This window comes from Perna viridis, chromosome 13, assembly GCF_037379345.1.
Source record: "Perna viridis isolate PV_CMFRI_1.1 ecotype Kerala chromosome 13, ASM3737934v1, whole genome shotgun sequence".
NCBI classification, from domain to species: domain Eukaryota; kingdom Metazoa; phylum Mollusca; class Bivalvia; order Mytilida; family Mytilidae; genus Perna; species Perna viridis.
Window position 1 is genome coordinate 9,012,623 of NC_142457.1, and position 18,081 is coordinate 9,030,703.

Here is an 18,081-nt window from a genome sequence, read left to right on the forward strand (position 1 = left end):
AGATGAAGACAAGTTTATCAACGGCCGACGATAGAGTTTTAAAGTTGACCGACTACAGTAGATAAAGGCAGTTTGTTTACATGTATTAGATTTTTCTTTTTAATTATTCAATCAACTGAACAAAAACTTTTTTAGAACAACAAATTGTATATTTCGGTCTCTATCAGTAATTAAATGAGAGATAGAAACTTCTGTCTGTCAAGTGTCAGTATAATTGAATAAGAAGCCTTCATGACGATCAGGCTTTGTTTACGCGACGCCAATCTTTAAGCAACAAATGAGTTTATCCTTAATTCAACAAAAATAGCGACAAATTTAATACTTGTCAATGTATAATCCGCTTGTTAACGCTTTATATAGATTAAAATGATACGTTTTAAAAGACCAAAGGAGAATGGTTTTGTCATGTTGTTTTTAATGTCAAGCAAGCATGATTTAACGTAAATATTTCGTTAATAACAATCGAATGCTCTGCCAGGAAAGTTGTAACTGGAGACAACATTGCCGTAGGTGCTTTGCGAGGAGAGTTGTAAATGGAGACAACATTGCCGTAGGTGCTTTGCCAGGAGAGTTTGTGACTTAAGACAACATTGCCGTAGGTGTTTTGCCAGGGGAGTTGTAACTGGAGACAACATTGCCGTAGGTGCTTTGCCAGGAGAGTTGTAATTGAAGACAACATTGCCGTAGGTGCTTTGCTAGTTACTCTTTTGTTTCTTTAAACTTTGGTGGAATGTGTTCCGTTGAACGTGTTTGGGTGCGTTTAAAGTATTATGCTTTTGAATATTTAATTTAGATTTTTGTGGGGTTGCAGGTTTACATCTTTTTATTTGTTTGGGTATTTGGCTGGTTGTTTCCATATGTATCGTAAATTCTTTAAATGAATTTCCGTCATGTTGTGAAAGCTAGTACATTACTTGCAACAAAAGGCATTATTTTTCACCATACCAACTACTATTCCCTTTAAAAGAATAATCAATTGCGATCTTTATCCTTAACACTTAAGTTTCCTTAGTAACACAATGTAAGAACGGAATTAATTAACTATAAGTCTACAATAAAAATATCCATGTAATCTACGATGACCGTACGAACATATTGTGACACAAACATCCGTCAATTAAAAGGGAGACAATAGATCCAATACATCTCCTTGAAAAGCTACAGAACTGATTTAAAGCAACATATGATGGTAAAAAAAGCAAAAATCAATTTTCGCATTATATATTTATATTACGGTATTTTGTTGGGTTGCGTTGAAATTCATTTGAAATGCCAAAAACAGCATAACGGTGTTTCCTTAGGCAATATTTGAAAATTCTCAACAAGAATCGTACTTGGAGCAACTAACGGATTCATAAGTTGGCTTAGAGTGCTCTCCAGTGGAACCCAATCGTTAAGAAAAAAAACAGTTTAAATCTTACAAATGTTTTACGGAGAAATAGAAAACAAAACCAATAACCTCAAGGACCAAATGTTGACCTTATTGAGCTGTTTTGACGTACGTGTTGTACCATATACCTATATATGACGCATTCAAATAATATGCAATTTGAAACTTTGATGTTCACGTATAAAATTTCATATTTCTATGAACCAAAACATTGTAAATCGTGTATATGCTATTACCTATGGCAAAATTAATCAAATATGTCGACTGTCTCTAAAAGAAAGGCAAATACTGAATACATTCTATATAATGAATATACTAAATCCCAAAATGACATCAAGCGCTCATAAATTTTGAACAATTAAAGAAGTTATTATGAAAACAATATATAGATTTAAAATTAATTCTGCGTTTTGATTGCAACAGTAGCTTTCATGCATGTAGGTTTAGAATTTATATTGAAGGAATTAGATTGTATAGAAAAATCCCGGTTCATTTGGATTCTATGATTAATGTACGTAACTCCACGCGTCATTTCCTGCTGCGTTTTATGACATTCTTCAAGCTTCTGTTTCATTACAAAGCCGTTGCATGAGGAAAGATATTTGAAAATTGTTAAAATATCAATATACAACGGTTGCTATGTGGCTAAATTAAATCTAGCCATCTAATAGTCTGTCATTCTAGGCGATTCTGAAATTGACGTTTCTTTCCAAAGGGAGACGTTTGAAATTCGTATTCGTTTGTGAAACGCGGTTGTTTAGTACTTGGAAAAACGTAATACTGTATAAGAAAAAAACAAATATTTCAGGCGTTGTAGTGATGCATAGACAACACCACTCTGCGTTTCCTTAATAACAAAACCCAATTGTGAACATGTTGTACATTTTCTACAACACAACAGACTTTTGTTTGGTTATGAGTTATCCAGTACATCAGGTTTTAATTCTGAAGTATGGATATTCTTTTCTGGCTTAAGACGCTTGATTGTCTTCAATCAGAATTCTAAATTCTAATTATAGAACTTGAATCCAGGAGGTTAATTTCAGGAAAAAATCAACTTAAATCGTTATTCGTTATGAAGAAGCTCTGTGTGGCATAGAACAGTCTGGCTTTCATCTGTATTGGTTATGCCAGTTCAAAATACTTTTATCATATGTGTATTTATCGAGATTGAAAAAACAGGTGCGCGTTCAATTGGGGTAAATATGCTGTGGACGCACGGTCACTTTTGGTGAGTATTACTTTCATCATTGATAATCAACATTTCTCAAATGATGATGCTGTTTCCATGGAGTTCTGGTATATTTTTGGCATCTTTCACAAGCGTTTTTGTTTATGTTATGAGGGATAATCATAAGGCATTTCAAAAATGTTGAGTCATGTTGAAATATCAACACAAGTGAACAAAGAAATTGCATGAGATCAGAATTAGAGGCAAAATCAGACATATGGTGTATTATAACGTTATCATTGGTGTAAATATTTGAATTATGTATTTACCCATTTTTGTCGTTGAAAGGGGATAATTTGCATTGAGAAATAATACACCACTACCCATTTTATGTTGCAACAAAATGTGTGTTACAAAGTTTGAAATGTTCATATATGATGAAGTTAGTAACACGTGATGTATGTCTGATATTTCGAATCCTTGTTAAAATCTTATAGACATTTGTTTTTTTTTTTTTTCAATACTCGTAAATCTACGCAATGCGTTGTGTGAAATTCCAAGGTAAAACATCCCTAAAAATCAGGAAAATAATGTATGACACTGTCATACCGCAGTGATAAATCCGAAAATTCTCCAAAAGGGACCGCCAACTGGCCCAAGGGGACCGCTCCAGTAATTTTCGTTTTTCTTTTTTTTTTTTTTTTTTTTTTTTTTCTTTCGAGCTTCAGCCCCCCATATTTTCACTCCGTCTAGGTATTTGTCTACTTTTCCAGTGTCATACATATTTTCAATTGAAAAGGGAAACCTGTAAAAAGTATGTTTCCATGCTATCATTTGCTTATTGTATGCCCAATTCGTGCACTTAGTTAACATTTTTGTTTCAAAAAAGTAGGGGGTCCACTACAGGGGTCCAGGTCATGGAACCATCCCAAAATCCCCTTGCTCCTCCACTAGGTTTTACAATCGAACTGTATATAAACGCTCATGTGCATCGGGCGCATAAGTCATATGACCGCTGAATACCTTTTTACTGAAGATAAAATTAAAGGTTATGGATAAGATAAAACTGACAGTTGGATATCTCAGATTTTTATAGTAATCATTAATATGGCCAACTATTTATAACTGTTTAGACATTTTACCTATACTTAACACTAATCACCTCGTTGAGATCTTTGATCAGAAAGATTTATTTTAGGGATGAGATCAACTGTTTCCTCAATCTAGAGGTCAATTACTGAGAATAATTGTACTTTCTTATGAAGCCAGTAAATAGATATTTTTGACAGTCTGTAAAGATGAGTTACTACAAGTTTTGTAGATTCACGAACATCAGTTTCATGCCTTTTATTTTGTAAACGTTTCAATTTACTTTCTGATTCCTGGAATATATTTTAAATATACAATATCTTGAGTTTATAAAGCATTAGTAAGACGGCATAAAATTTTTCATACATACACATTATCACGTACAGATATGAGTTTTTTATTATTTCATTTTATTATTGTTACTATTATTTTGTTAGCAATCTTCAACCTCAAAATATACAACGCATCTTGGAACAAAACATATTACCAGAAGTTACCATGCCACAAAATTCTTTTTTTAAGAGTTTTGTGCGTGCGCTCTATATTGCTTTGATGAAATGTTTAATATATTAAGATCTTTTTTCAACAGATTGGCTATATTTTCCAATTTTCATTCTTTTTCCGTACAAATATTTTTTTATACAATACATACATGCCGCTTTGCCGTGCATTAAAACTTGGTTTTCTAGAAAGAGTAATCAAGGGAACCATGATTCAATCAAAAGCATATGATCCAAGGATATAATGACTAGACAGGAAAAACAGACACACACAACAAAGAACATAAAATTACCAAAATAGCATGTCCAAAAATCTCAAGTAAATGCGAACTAGGATTCCACTAAAACTGGGGGTATGGGCCAGGTACATCGGTAGGGTAAACGTCATCTGCTTTTCTTGGAATACCCACCGATTTTCTCATAAAGTAGACGCAAGATGAAACTTTTTAAGGAAATCTATGACATGGTGAAAAAGACGCATATTTAACTAGTAAACTGTGCTAATTTCAAGTTAATTATAAGTACTTCTAATTTATGGGACTGTTTTTGAGCCTGCACCCTTTATTTGTTTTCATTGGTTTAATATTAATTTTTTTTTAAGAAAATTCAGAAATTATCTTTGCTATGAACAGACTGGATACTAGGGGGGCATCGAACGAATCTAATTTGTACGGCGAATACTAGTAGCACATCATGTCACATAAAATTATGGTGTGCACTACCTACATGTAATCAGTGGATTTGTATTGTGTTTCCTTATAAAGCAATGACAGCTTAAAACAGTACTTAAAACATCCGTTTATTGCTGTAAATTGTATATAATGTTTAAAATTTCGTATTACATTACCATGGTAACTCAGACTGAAATCGCTAAAAACGTCTCGGTATCAATAACAAACAATAAATATACGGAAGCCCAGGAGGGAAATTTTTAAGATTAGTATTTAAAAGACTGAAAAACCTCAATATCCAATTTTGGTCGAATAACGGTCGCGGGCAGTGATTTATTAAAATTGAATGAAGGCAAACAAACTGACGTGTGATCGACAAAAGGAAACACTCATTTTCTCGCTTTTTTTTAATTTACCAATAACACGGATACCAAAGGGTTGTAAAACATCCAAGATATTTCACGCTAGAACAATATAAGAGGAAAAAATAGATGGGCCAGTGTGTGTGTGTGTGTGTGTGATATAGGCTTTAGGAATTTTGGCGGGAATAGGATTTCTCTAGATTGTCCATGTCTAGAAATCCAGAGAAATACCCATTTTGCGGCCAAAAGTTCAAATGCTTTTATCTCAAAAGCGAGCAAGCTGACCCATCATTTTGTTTCCATTCATATTGTTCTAGTATGAAAAATCTTAAAAGATTTTACCACCTTTTGAAATCCTTGTTATTTTCAAGAGTATTGAACAATCTATCGATAGCATGTAAGTGCGGATTCGACGTTTTTTTTGTTTTTTTACATGTATATAAGTGAACGTTGGATGTAAAATTCCGTGATATTTTTATTAAGGTCTACATGTACATGTATTAATTTAGCAATTTGTATGTACAGTTAACTAGCGCATAAGAAATGAATTTTCGGACTAAACCTTTTCCATGATGCGCGGCAAAATTATGAAACATGCTTTTTGCTATTTAGCAAAAATATATTTGATTGGCACTTGCTTACAATGTAGTTCATTACACAGTGGAGTCGAGATTTATGTAATCGGAGAGCATATTTAGTTTTCAGCTTGTCCGTATATCATTTCATTTTTATGGTTTCTGAGATTTATGTGTCTGGGAAAAGACAACGATATCTTAAATAGCGTGAAAAAAAAGGAAAATCAATTCTCAAAGATAATACAATACAGCTTGTCTGCAATGAAAACATATCTAATTATATAATACTTTATTGGAGGGTAGGGTTATTTCAAATGAAGAGTGATGCAAGACAAGACAAATGTTGAAAAATATTGTAAAGAGAAATTTGTCTCATTTGTCTCAGATTTTTAATGGACATGTAAACTGGTTGAATATTTTTAGTACAAAAAAAATCATAAAAATGTAAATGAAGGATTTGAGGACGGCGCCTAACACCTCATTCTATGCAATCCTGTTTTGTGATGCTCTATCTAACTCATTTAACTTCGTTCCAATTCTTGTCATGTCTACCTCTAAATCCCTTATCCTGGTGTTGCAAGGTCTGTCTCTCTTCCTTTGCATAGCCATTAATGTCTATGAGTTATAAATCGCCAAATTCGATTGATTGTTTCTCCATACCAATGAATGCGGAAATCTGTACAATTATTAGCAAAGTTCCACGATAAATGTCTGTATCAAGGAAGGGAAAGTACAATTAGTGTCACCGTTCCGCAACATCCAGGGACTCCATCCTGATTCTTAGTGTGATTCATGCTTATTGTTGCTGTTCTTTTAGTGCTTTTGTATAAACCCGTTTATGTTAACTGTGAGATGTGCGAGTTATACTTCTATGAGGAAGGGCTTGGGTGAAACGAAAGAGTGTTCCTGGCGGGTGTATATTGAGCATGCTCCCGCGAAAGTGTACATTATACAACTCGTTCATCGTTTGTTGCCCTTTATATACACCATGTACTTCCGGTTCAGGGATTTCTCCTTTTTTTATCCTTCGGTATTTCTACCTGATCCTTATGGCTTATGTCCCCACTAACTACCGGCATTTGCAAATGGCGCTAGTTGATCGATTGAATACATTCTGAGTACACCTTACAAATGCACCTTTACGTTTTATATGTGCATATTTGTAATTATATATTTATTCGTATGTGGCATAGTTATGTATTGATTTAAGTATAAATTCAAAGCGTTTAGTAGTAAATTATTTGCAGTTTTAAGCGGATTGTTTTTAAAATGAAAAAGACATCGTTTAGTACCTGCTTTTGTCAGACCAAGCAATATCACGGTCAGCACGAGGCCATTATTAGGGAAAGTTAACACTAAGCCATGCCAAGAGCTTGGAGGCAGCTCAGTTTTTCTATAGTATCCCTGTTGCTGCCTTCGACTTCTCGACAACAACATCTTGAATGTCTTTTTATACAAAACAAAATCAAATCAAAAACACCACGGGGTACACTGAACCCTATAATCTTTCAAACTCCAGTACCATGAAATCAGTTCCCATTCATAATTCCCAAGAGTGAAATGCCTAAATCAATTCAGTGCGTTTGTATAAAGATTTTTCATTTATTGCTACATTTAATGGCAGGTGGTTTCCTTCGGGATAAAGAAAAAGAATTATCTATTTTCCAAACCCAATAAAAAGAAGCAATTTGTTGCATTTTGATGCAAGAGAAAACAAACAGCGCTTTTAATCGATTCAATCGCCTGACATACTTGCTTGTGGTATACTTTAGAAGACTGGCGGTGAACACAGATTATTTAAAAAAAATGCCCGTACTGTTCGGAACAGTTTGATGTATTTTCCAATTCATGTTGGTGCTTTGAGTTATAATTTCATTAAATGCCTTAAAAATTAACATTTCAAGGGCAGATAACTCTGTCAAAAACATCATTTTTCTAACATTCTATTGAAAAATTTCTGAACAAAGCCAGTGATGCAGAGATCAAATAATGGTCCTTTCAAATAGAGAAAGTATCTTTGAGTGATATTACATGATTCAAACGGTTGGGTTTTTGACATGCATGTCTCTGATTGTTTACGTTTTGCCTGATTCCTACAAACACTTATGCTTAAATGTTCCATGTGATTGCCATTTGTTACTGAGAAAATAAGATTTTTAAATGATGGCCGCACAAAAATACAATTGAAAAAAAAAGAATAGACATGGTGAAATGTAACTAATGCACCAACGTATAATATATAAATACAAAATAGGAAATACATTCAGAGAAAACAGTGTAAACACACCCTTAAGTAAGCTCTGAAAGTCCCAGGCAACAATCAAATCCAGCGTAATAGAACGATGACACTTTTTTTCAAATTTGACTAAAAATAAAAAAACTACACAACGAAACATTTAATATCCATCATCAAGACACATGTAATATGTGGTGGGGTTAAACTTGTTAAATCATTACAAACTCATAATCATCTTATGATGTACTGCATATGATTCTGACGTGTAGCACATTTAGATGTGTATTGAAAATATAATTGTTGTGGTAACGGTGACCTCCACTCCGGACTTATCTGGGTTTGAGTTATGAAGTATCATAATTTTCGGGACCTTCAATATCTCGGGTTTTTCGTCGATTTTTTCATAAGAATTTGAGGTTTAATTTCCTTTTCATTTTATGACCTTACAAGTCCTGCATCCGCATTTTGATACTACAAACATCAGTGACGGATCCAGAAATGTCGTAAAACGCGGATCAACTGGGATTTTAGGGTGGAGACAAAGGGATTTTCATTTTTTTCTCCATATTATTAACCAAACGCTTCGAGCACAAAGGAGTGGTCCCTCAGCCCCACAGGAGACCGCTTTTGAACATTATACGGTTTCAACTACTTTTAATTAGAAACAGGGATAGAATTAGCGATACGGTCAGTGGTGTGGCTGTTGGTGTGAAAAGAAAACTATGCGGTTAACCTCTAACGAAATGAGATGAACCATATAACGGATAGTTTTAAATAATGCATATCTAATATCATTTATACTAAAATGCCATGACAAGCATCACACATGTCGGAGCCATACACGTAATGAATGTATGATAACTTATACATTTTCGTTATTCACGTCAATAAATCTACATTGGATTTCAATAAACATGCCGAAAATCACAGCAGGTTTTGACGTTTCTCGTCAAAACATTGGAACACTAATGCTTTTATGTTTCTAATGGTTTCCTCTGGAGACGAAGAGAGCTGTTAGTGTATCCGTTATATCTATTATGTTCGGAGCTTTTAGTAGTAACTTGATTATTCGTTTAAGATAAAGAGGCTCGGAACATTTTGAAGAAATATTTCATCTTTGTTGTATTGGGCCAAAATCTTAAATTCTTGGTGTGCTGTAAGCAATTAAGTAGATATAATGTACACTCTTCTGAAGAATAAGTATAGACGCACATTTAACATGTAAGAAAGAAATTTAAGATTTATAGTTTTGACGGTATATAGTTATTATCGTTTTTCATAGCTTTTTTGTTTTAACAATATAAGAGATCCATTTATTAAAACCGATTGTTATAAATTGTTAATTTCATCTCTTTTGCGGTTCATCTTTTTCTTTGTTCAATTTATGTATTTGAGAGGGTCGTTTATTTTATTGACCATTATATTGAAAATGCGATTGAAATGTTCGCAGGACTGCAAATGGTTGCAGCTTCCGCAATACCAAGCTTCAAACAAAAAATCTCTGCTTAAACTATCACTTGACTGTGATATCTCATTGAAAGCAGAATGGTTAGAGCGTTATTAAACCTGTTTAACCCACCAGTTATACAGTTATATCGGAAATGCATGTACCCCCTTCCTAGTCTGGGCCTTATATCATGAAATATAGTTCCGTATACATGGAATTGAGAGGGACGTTGAGACAGACTTACAATCTATTGTTGACTTAAGTTTTTTTTTTTTTTTTTCATTTACTGCTATGCATTTCATCTTGTTCCAACTTCAAACGTCTTTTACGACAATTACCGTAAGTCAATAGTTTTACCTTTCCTATTATAGAACTATCAACAAAGGATATCTGATATTAAAATATCTCGTTATTGCGTGTCACGACGTCTTTAAGAATTCAGTTCTAGTTAGAATCGGAAGCTTAAGATGTCAGGTTAAGCATTGATGGTACAGTTTCCTAATCGTCTAATAGCAAACTGTCAATAAACTTTCTTTTATTTTCATTTGCGACTTATACAATATTTTCTTTATGTTTTTGTCACGACCCTAAAACATATGATTTCAAGTATGCGATATCCTTTTACGTTAAAGCTTACTCGAGAATGTTATACTCATTACATTGCACGCTGGGTTCGATAATGAACTGCCGTATTACGACTCTCACCAACATTATTCGTTTAGTCTTTAACTACTATACATTGTAGATCCAGAACTACATTAGACCCATTTGTCATGTGATAGCATATAACATTTTACGATATAAACTGACCACATTTAAGATACAATTATAGTGACAATCCCTGTAACCTCTTCTTTTGGAAATTTTTTAATTTCTTCCAGTATTTGGGAAAAAAGTAAAAGAATAATAGTAGCCTGGAAGCCCCATTATTCTCGAACAAATGTTGGGATCTAGGGGAATTCAGACACTTTGAAAAGGGTTCGTGCCAGCCGTGTGGCTCTGAAAAGGGGGGGCTGGCATATTATTTACCATTTTTTGTCAATTTCACACATGAAAATGACAAATTTTCCAATAAGAAAGGAGTTGCCACCAACCCTTGCTAAATGCCACCGACCCCCCCCCCCCCGATCCGCCACTGGGATCCGCCCTTGATTTGCCAATATGGCCCTGTTTTACCGTAGTAGACAAGACTAGCATGCATGTGAGGCACAATTTGTTATTCTGTGTTTGACACGTTTTGGACATCACTGACATGCACTGCTTAAATGCGTCTTAGCTTTCTTATAACTAACTCTATACTTAATATATCTGTCAAAAATTACTTGCATATTCATATTTCAGCCCATCTATCATTCGGAACGTCTCTATTCGTGTCATTGACATTGTCCCTATCGATCACACAGCACTTTATATTGTTTTATCCGTCCCAATTAATGTCAACTTGATAAAGAGGTTATTGAATTATCAGTTTTATATTCAGCTTATATTACTTTATAAGACTGAATCAATAGTTTCCAAAATGACTTGCAGTCAAACATTTGTGGTATAATTTCTAAGTGACATTATGTAGTGCATCTTGTGATCTTATATGATTGTTATACGAACATACAACAAAGCTGGCATCACCTAACTCTATTTGCAATCAATAGTATGCAAATATAGAATGATAAAGGTTATTCACACCCGTAACCCACTACTTTTTGGTTTCCTTGATTACTCTTAGTACTCTTGCGAATGTCATATGGACGGAACAAATTCACAGTATACCAGACTTTTTTCTGCAACCATGCATCTGTTTTATTCCTGGTTTCTAATAAATCAACATTCAATGTCAATAAAAATTTATCAAATGTGTTAGCTGTACATTGTACGTGTACGTCTGAAGTACATTGTTCTTCCGGTTGCGAAGTTATGAATATGCATTGAAGGCAGATATTTGTCCAAAAAAAGCTAAATTTTGCAAGCAAATGCTTAATTATTACCCAATAATTTGACAACTTTCCTTATAGTCCCTGCCTCATCGTAACATTTTCTTCAATTATAGGCCATATTTGGTTATCGTATAAACATCATTGGGATGAATTTTCACATCTTTAATTGGTATTTCATTTTCTTCGAATTAAAGTACTCGACTTATGGTATCTATCAGATTTTTACCGTAGGGATCGCGATGGCAATTCGAGATTTACTTTTTCCATTACCAAACCTCCCTGGGGCATGAAACTAAGTGGGAAAGCTAGTTTTCTAAAATATGTCATTGAGTCAATATAACAGTTTTTCTATTTAGATAAACCAAACAGTAAACACGCTCACTGATAAGCATCTCAATAGGCGTTATCTTGGGGCAGATACTTTTTCCGCACTAAATCAAACTGGGATATTTAAAAGATGATATTTTATCAATGAATGGTAGAAGATGAAAAGACACCGTGGTGAAGAAACTATTATAGTAAAAAGCTAAGCGTTGTTAGACACTTAGAACTTTGAAAATAAAAGATGGATTTTGATCAAAATATGGTGAAGCATTTTTCAATCAGGGTTATACATGTATGTCAAGTTGCTGTATATGAAAAGCTGATTGGCGTAAAAGGGGAAACTGTAGTGATTTCCAGTTTTTTTTATTTTCCATATCAATTTAGAATTTAAATTTTCGAGCGTAAGTAGGGAGCCCCACCCCCTTAATAGGATCCGCCCATAAACAATCATCTCTGCAGAATGCATTTTTGAAATACCGCGTATCATTCCGCAATGTTGCTCTGCTTTCCTGAGTGTGAATACATGTAGTTTCATTATGCATTTATTGAAAATATTCGAAATGCTTACCGGTGTACTAAATTCTTTTTGCATAAAGAGGTGGGCCATGTAAACGGCTATTTCAATCGCTTGGCGTCCGTCGTTGTCGTCCACAGTTTTTAAAAATTATTTTTCTCTGACAATATTAGACTACTAAGAGCTTTAGGGTATTCTGCATAGAACAGATGTGAAGATTCTTGATACATGGAAAAATATGGTCGCCGTTTCTAAAATTAATAGAACATAGGAGTCACACATAAGTTTTTCGCATGTATCTCCAAAATCGTTAGATTTAGGAAATTTCTGACGTGAGGCAAAAGTGTTTAATGTGACGAGATTTACGGTCAAATTTTCATGTTAATCTGTTAAACAATGTTGGAGGCATTGCCCTTTTTTGACGTTTTCACATTCCAAAATGTTCTCCTCAAAAACTGCTGGACAGAATTCAATAAAAGTTGATATAAATGTTCTTTTGATATGTGCGTTAAGAATTTTTATCCAAGAAAATACATGGCCGCTTTTACAAAAAAAAAATGAATTTTGCTTATGAAGTAAGATGAACGATTCAGCGGTCCTTTCCACAAAATATCGTGTTCTTCAGAGCCTATAGTTTACTAGTTTTCTAAGCAGGCACAGTTGGCACTTCCGCGAGATTGGTGCTACACTTTCCAGTTAAACTGTGGTTGAAAACTGTTTAGTTTCTAAAACTTTACTAAATTGTGTTGCGTTTAGATCGAGGAAGTAGCAGTTGAGCCTGATAAAAAAAATAGCACGACAGGATCTATATCGGTTGCACCTACAATGTATACACAGAAATTTGAGCGAATAAGAAAGCACAGTATTTGAAAGTGATTTTTTTCGTAAACGCAGAAAAGTAAATTTGATATTCTAAAAACGTATATACAGTGATTTGCATTGCTTAGTTTTCATTATTCGATAAGTTGCATTTTCCACAATTTCTATGAAGCTGACCTTATCCCTCATATGACCTGTTACATTTGGATAATGAAAAATGATATTGAATTTACTTTATTATAACTACAAACACATATAGCATTTCTCGATATGAAATCCTTTGTAATCCATCTATTTGAACTTCAATATCAAATCTATGTTAGTACTCAAGGCACGTAAAGGAACTTTTTATTTTACTGATATTTCACGGATCTGTCATTTTCCGTATTGATTTTTATATTTTTCTTTTTATAGTGGGGTTATAACATCACATTTCTGTAACATGAACAGACCAGTAACTAAATTATAAAGCCGAGGGAGGGTTGAAAACGGTGTCAGTGTTAAGGACATGAACTACAAATGACTAATTCGATTGGTTTTGCTTGTATAAATAAGTAAATGAAGAACCACTGTCCAGGAATAACTTGTAGAGAAATAAATACATGTATATGTTGGGGATATTAAGTTTTTGTAGTTTTTTTTTAAAACTCAATATTTTAAGCATTTCGTGCCTTGCTTGCACCACTGGTAGGGATTGAGAGTATTTGAAAAATTATGCATTGACTAATTTACCGACATCATGATGCAATGAATTATTTTTTATTCAGAATTAACTAAATTTACGCCTGATGCTTCAAAGCTTAGCACAGTTCTAGTAAAAAAGGGGTGCTAATCTATAATTGATATATGTCACACAAGTGCATGTTATCAAAAAAATTTTCACGCAAAAGAATGTTTCAGACATTCGTACCCCCATAACCCCTAATATCCGTAGAAGAAATCAAGTGTTAATTTAAACCATTGACCCCTGATTCAGCAATAAATTTCAGGAGGAACCATTTGTAATTATAATAAAGATCATAAATGATTCGTTTGGTTCAGTTGCTATTTTTTGTTTGTACAATTTATAATTTAGTGTATATATGCAATGTATACAGTTAAAAAACTGCATAAACCGAACATAGAATAATCCGAAAACTTATTTTAATCAGACATATAAAAAAACTTTTATAGATGTATTTTGAACCTTGATCTGATCCGAAAGAAAGAATATCGTTTGGCTAGATACTTTAATCTCAGTTTCCGCTATATAGATGACGTATTATCTTTAATAATCTTAATTTCGGATATTTGATACATCGCATCTACCCAAAAGAACTTGAGATAAAGGATGCTACAGACACTGTTGAGTCAGCCTCATATCTTGACCTACACTTAGACGTCGATGGTAAAGGAAAACTATTGACCAAACTTTACGACAAACGTGATGACTTTTCATTCAGAATTGTCAAATTTCCTTTCATCTGTGGCAACATCCCTTCAGCACCTGCGTATGGAGTATTCATGTCACAACTCATACGTTATGCCAGAGCTTGCCGAAACTATGCTGACTTTTTGTAACGTGCTAGAACTCTAACAAATAGGCTTCTGGAACAGGGTTATGTTGCTACAAGATTGAAGTCATCACTACAGAAGTTTTATGGTTGTCATCATGAACTCGTGGATCGTTATGGTGTATCCATCTGCACCATGAAAACTTATTTATTCAACGGGTCATAGTTTTCCTTTCCTCGTTTGTCTACTCCGGACTTGAATTTTTATGAGCAACTCGGCGGGTGTTTCTAGAAAAGCAGAGCACGCTTACCATACCGGTGCACCTGTTCCTGGCTCCCAGTTTTTAGTGGAGTTCGAGTTGCTCATTTGCTTTTGTTACTTTGTATGTATGATTTTAGTTACTTTATGTTCTTTGTTGTATATGTCTGTTTTCCAAGTCTGGTCCTTGTCCCTGGATAACATTTTTTTTATTACCGCTATAACCTTGGTTCCCTTGATTACTCTTGATAAATCGATAAATCGAACACACGTCTAAACTGAATATATATTAAAGTCCAAAAAAGGGGTTTAGAATAGATAGTTTTCACTGTATTATGCAACTAACACACAGTACATGGTATTTTTTATTTATTTTTCGTTTCTTATCCACCATAAGACTTTTTATAAGGCTACATGTCTTTAGGTTTCTATTCGCGTGCACCTTTTACATGTACATGTATTTTTTTTAAATCATGCCGAAGCTAACAAAATCTTTTCAGGACTATAATATAAAGCTAGGAACTCAACAGAGTGTTTCTAAAAAGTAGCACCGTCACGTGTATACAAACTTGTACACAATACATGTATCACCTACCTGTATATGCAACAATTTATACAACATACATATATAAAGTGTACATGTAATACATGGATAGTTTCATTCACTGTTATTATGCCGCCCGCTTTGCATGAGTAATCATGGTGCCCGTTCGTCCTTTCATGCTGCTGTCTGTCCATTCGCCCGTCCTTAACATTTTATTTTAAATTTCATATGTAACCAATTATCGCCATCATTTGATATCTTGACAGAAGCTTTGTATGTCATGTCGTGGGTTTCGGTTTATTCATAGTGACATCAAGTTATTCCTTCACGACTTAGTTAATATGTAGACCCTATGGTTCTTGGGTTAGGGAGTTGATGGTGTACTTTCGCCAGGTTTGCTAAAGTAAGGTTTTGTTTTGTTTTGTTTTGTATTGTTTTTTTGTTTTTTTTTGTTTTTTGTTGTTTTGTTTTTCTCCAGTATCGCCTGACTACAAGAGTTATCTTGTAACGATCTATCCCAAGATGTCTATATCGATTTTAAAGAACATCATCTATGTCATTTTCCTTAATTAGTTTTTTACTATTATTGCAATACAAATCTAATTTCCTTCAGGTTTGAAATTAAGGTTCTGTGTAGAATTGAAATAAAATTAATCTTAAAATAGATCCAACTTTAGTCATACATTGTACTAGTATAGTAAGCTTTTACTATCTAAGACTATACAAGTACAATGTATTCAGAAGAATAACGTACAATATACTTTCAAACCTGTCTGAACCGAACCCCTTTTTGGACTTGTTCGGGTTGGACAGGTACTTGTTTTGCCAATGTTTAAAATACATTTAAATGTAGCTGAACTTTAAAGTGTCTGGTTTAGACAGGTTTTCGGATTATTCAGGTTCTTGTTAGAGAAGAAAAGTAAACAGGGTTTCCATCGTCAATTGGATAGAGTGAATAACCAAAATATGATCACAAGTGCCGAAGAACGCCTTGATTTAACGAGTGTGCGGAACTTGTTAATGCGCTCTTGGCACGAGTGGTCATATTTTGGTCATTCACGATAACCAATTGACTATCCTATTTATCATATAGATTTCCTCCATTATTCATTGTTATTTTCAACACAAAGTCAAAATGTTGTGAACGGCGGATTGATATTCGTGTTGTGACGTTTTGGCGGGAGGAAGCGCGAGAGTGAAATTACTGAATTTATTTCACAGTGTTAATTATTGAAAAAATTACACTGGGAACAATCGGTAAATCACTGCTATCTATATAATAAATGATTTTTTTTTGTCTGACGTTTTTGCATCCTCTCAAGTCAGGGTTTTGAGTCCACCCTCGCTCCCTCAAACCCCTGACATCACTCATTCATATTTTTCGGGTATCGTCCAGCAAATTCCGATTGGTTGCTTCTCCAGGTGAGAAGCACCAATGAAAATCGATTTAACATAAAATGTCTGTGGAAAGGTAAACAATAACACGAGGTAATGGACGATCCAATATAGTAACTGACAGGATGCAATATGAGCAAAAATGATAACTATAGATTCTGTTTAGAGTCTTTACTGAAAAAATGGCGTTATGTGTAGCCACTGTGTAAGTTATGTCGAAGAGTTTCTATTACGAGTGATTTGATTGGATTTTGGATCCGGGTTAAATTTAAGTAACTCACTAGATGGCGCTGGACGATACCCGCTAAATATGAATAATGTCAGGGGTTGGAGGGAGCGAGGGTGGACTCAAAACCCTGACTTGAGAGGATGACGTTTCTGGTAATTTGGATGTAAATGCACCAAGTATGTTACAAAAATAGGTGGATTTTTCAACGTGTACAGTCATTGTTAAGTTTGAAATAGGTTATAGAAGAAGACTATTCATCGAACTTAATAAGACTGATTTTATGTTAATTTCTAGATACAACTTTAGCAAAAATAAACGATGGTGGCATACTACTATAGATTGTGTATCGCATGAAGCATGTACCTCTGCATGCGAAGGCATGTCAGTACTTTCAGTTCTCGAGTAAATTAACTTTTCTTTACTGTATCTTTAATTGTGTTTCTTTCTCTTGAATGAGACCATTTGTTTCTGAATGGGGGACTGGTAATTTTTTGGCCTTCAAAAATAATTCAAATAAATATTCTGGCCTACACCTCCTGGAAAATAAATATTTTTTACCCTTATCAAGATACACCATACACTGGAATGGAAATAAATGATCTCATGATTTGGTTAAAATAAATTTTCTGATCAGCAAAATTTTAAAAATAAATACTTTGACCCCACAATATTTGCCAGGTCAATCATCAGAACTTAGTAATTGTCCCATTACTGGTGTCATTGGTGACGTTTGCCTTCTTTTCCTGAATCAATGCACGAGAATTTTGTTCATTTTCCCTCATACTTAACCACTCGGTACCCAAGGTTGTAGTGAGCATGAGGTAGTTTTCTTTGCAAATACATGCATTACCTTTTCTGGTTCATACTGACCTAGTTTTTTTTTTTAAATGGAGTGGCCAATCCCGCGTCGGTTAATATTTGAAATGCAAAGATGCTAATATTCTCCTGCGAAGAAAAATGACAAATAAAATAAATACTAAGAACGAAACGAAGCAATACACTCAGGTTAATACAAATTTCTTTGTAACCAGTTGATAACCCAAATCACTACTAGTACTCTCTTCCTTTTGCACCAACCTCATGGCTTTGAGCGAGACAATTTATCACCGAAGGTACATGTACACTATATAAA

At 34.1% G+C, this 18,081-nt stretch overlaps 2 protein-coding genes across 10 annotated transcripts in view; both read left to right on the forward strand.

Annotated features, from left to right (window-relative positions):
* Nucleotides 1-18,081, forward strand: part of LOC148599470 (innexin unc-9-like) — a 91,574-nt gene that overhangs the window by 55,131 nt on the left and 18,362 nt on the right. The window contains exon 1 of one of the 9 annotated variants that reach the window (XM_088559750.1): nt 2,502-2,621. The exons of the other annotated variants lie outside the window; for them this stretch is intronic. Coding sequence (XP_088415876.1) covers nt 2,518-2,621 — 104 coding nt within the window. The 5' untranslated portion in view covers nt 2,502-2,517. Of the gene's footprint in view, nt 1-2,501; nt 2,622-18,081 lie in introns of those variants that run through there. 9 annotated transcript variants of the gene reach the window in all.
* LOC148599471 (elongation factor Ts, mitochondrial-like) overlaps nt 1-18,081 on the forward strand; it is an 82,313-nt gene that overhangs the window by 29,551 nt on the left and 34,681 nt on the right. The window lies entirely within an intron of this gene.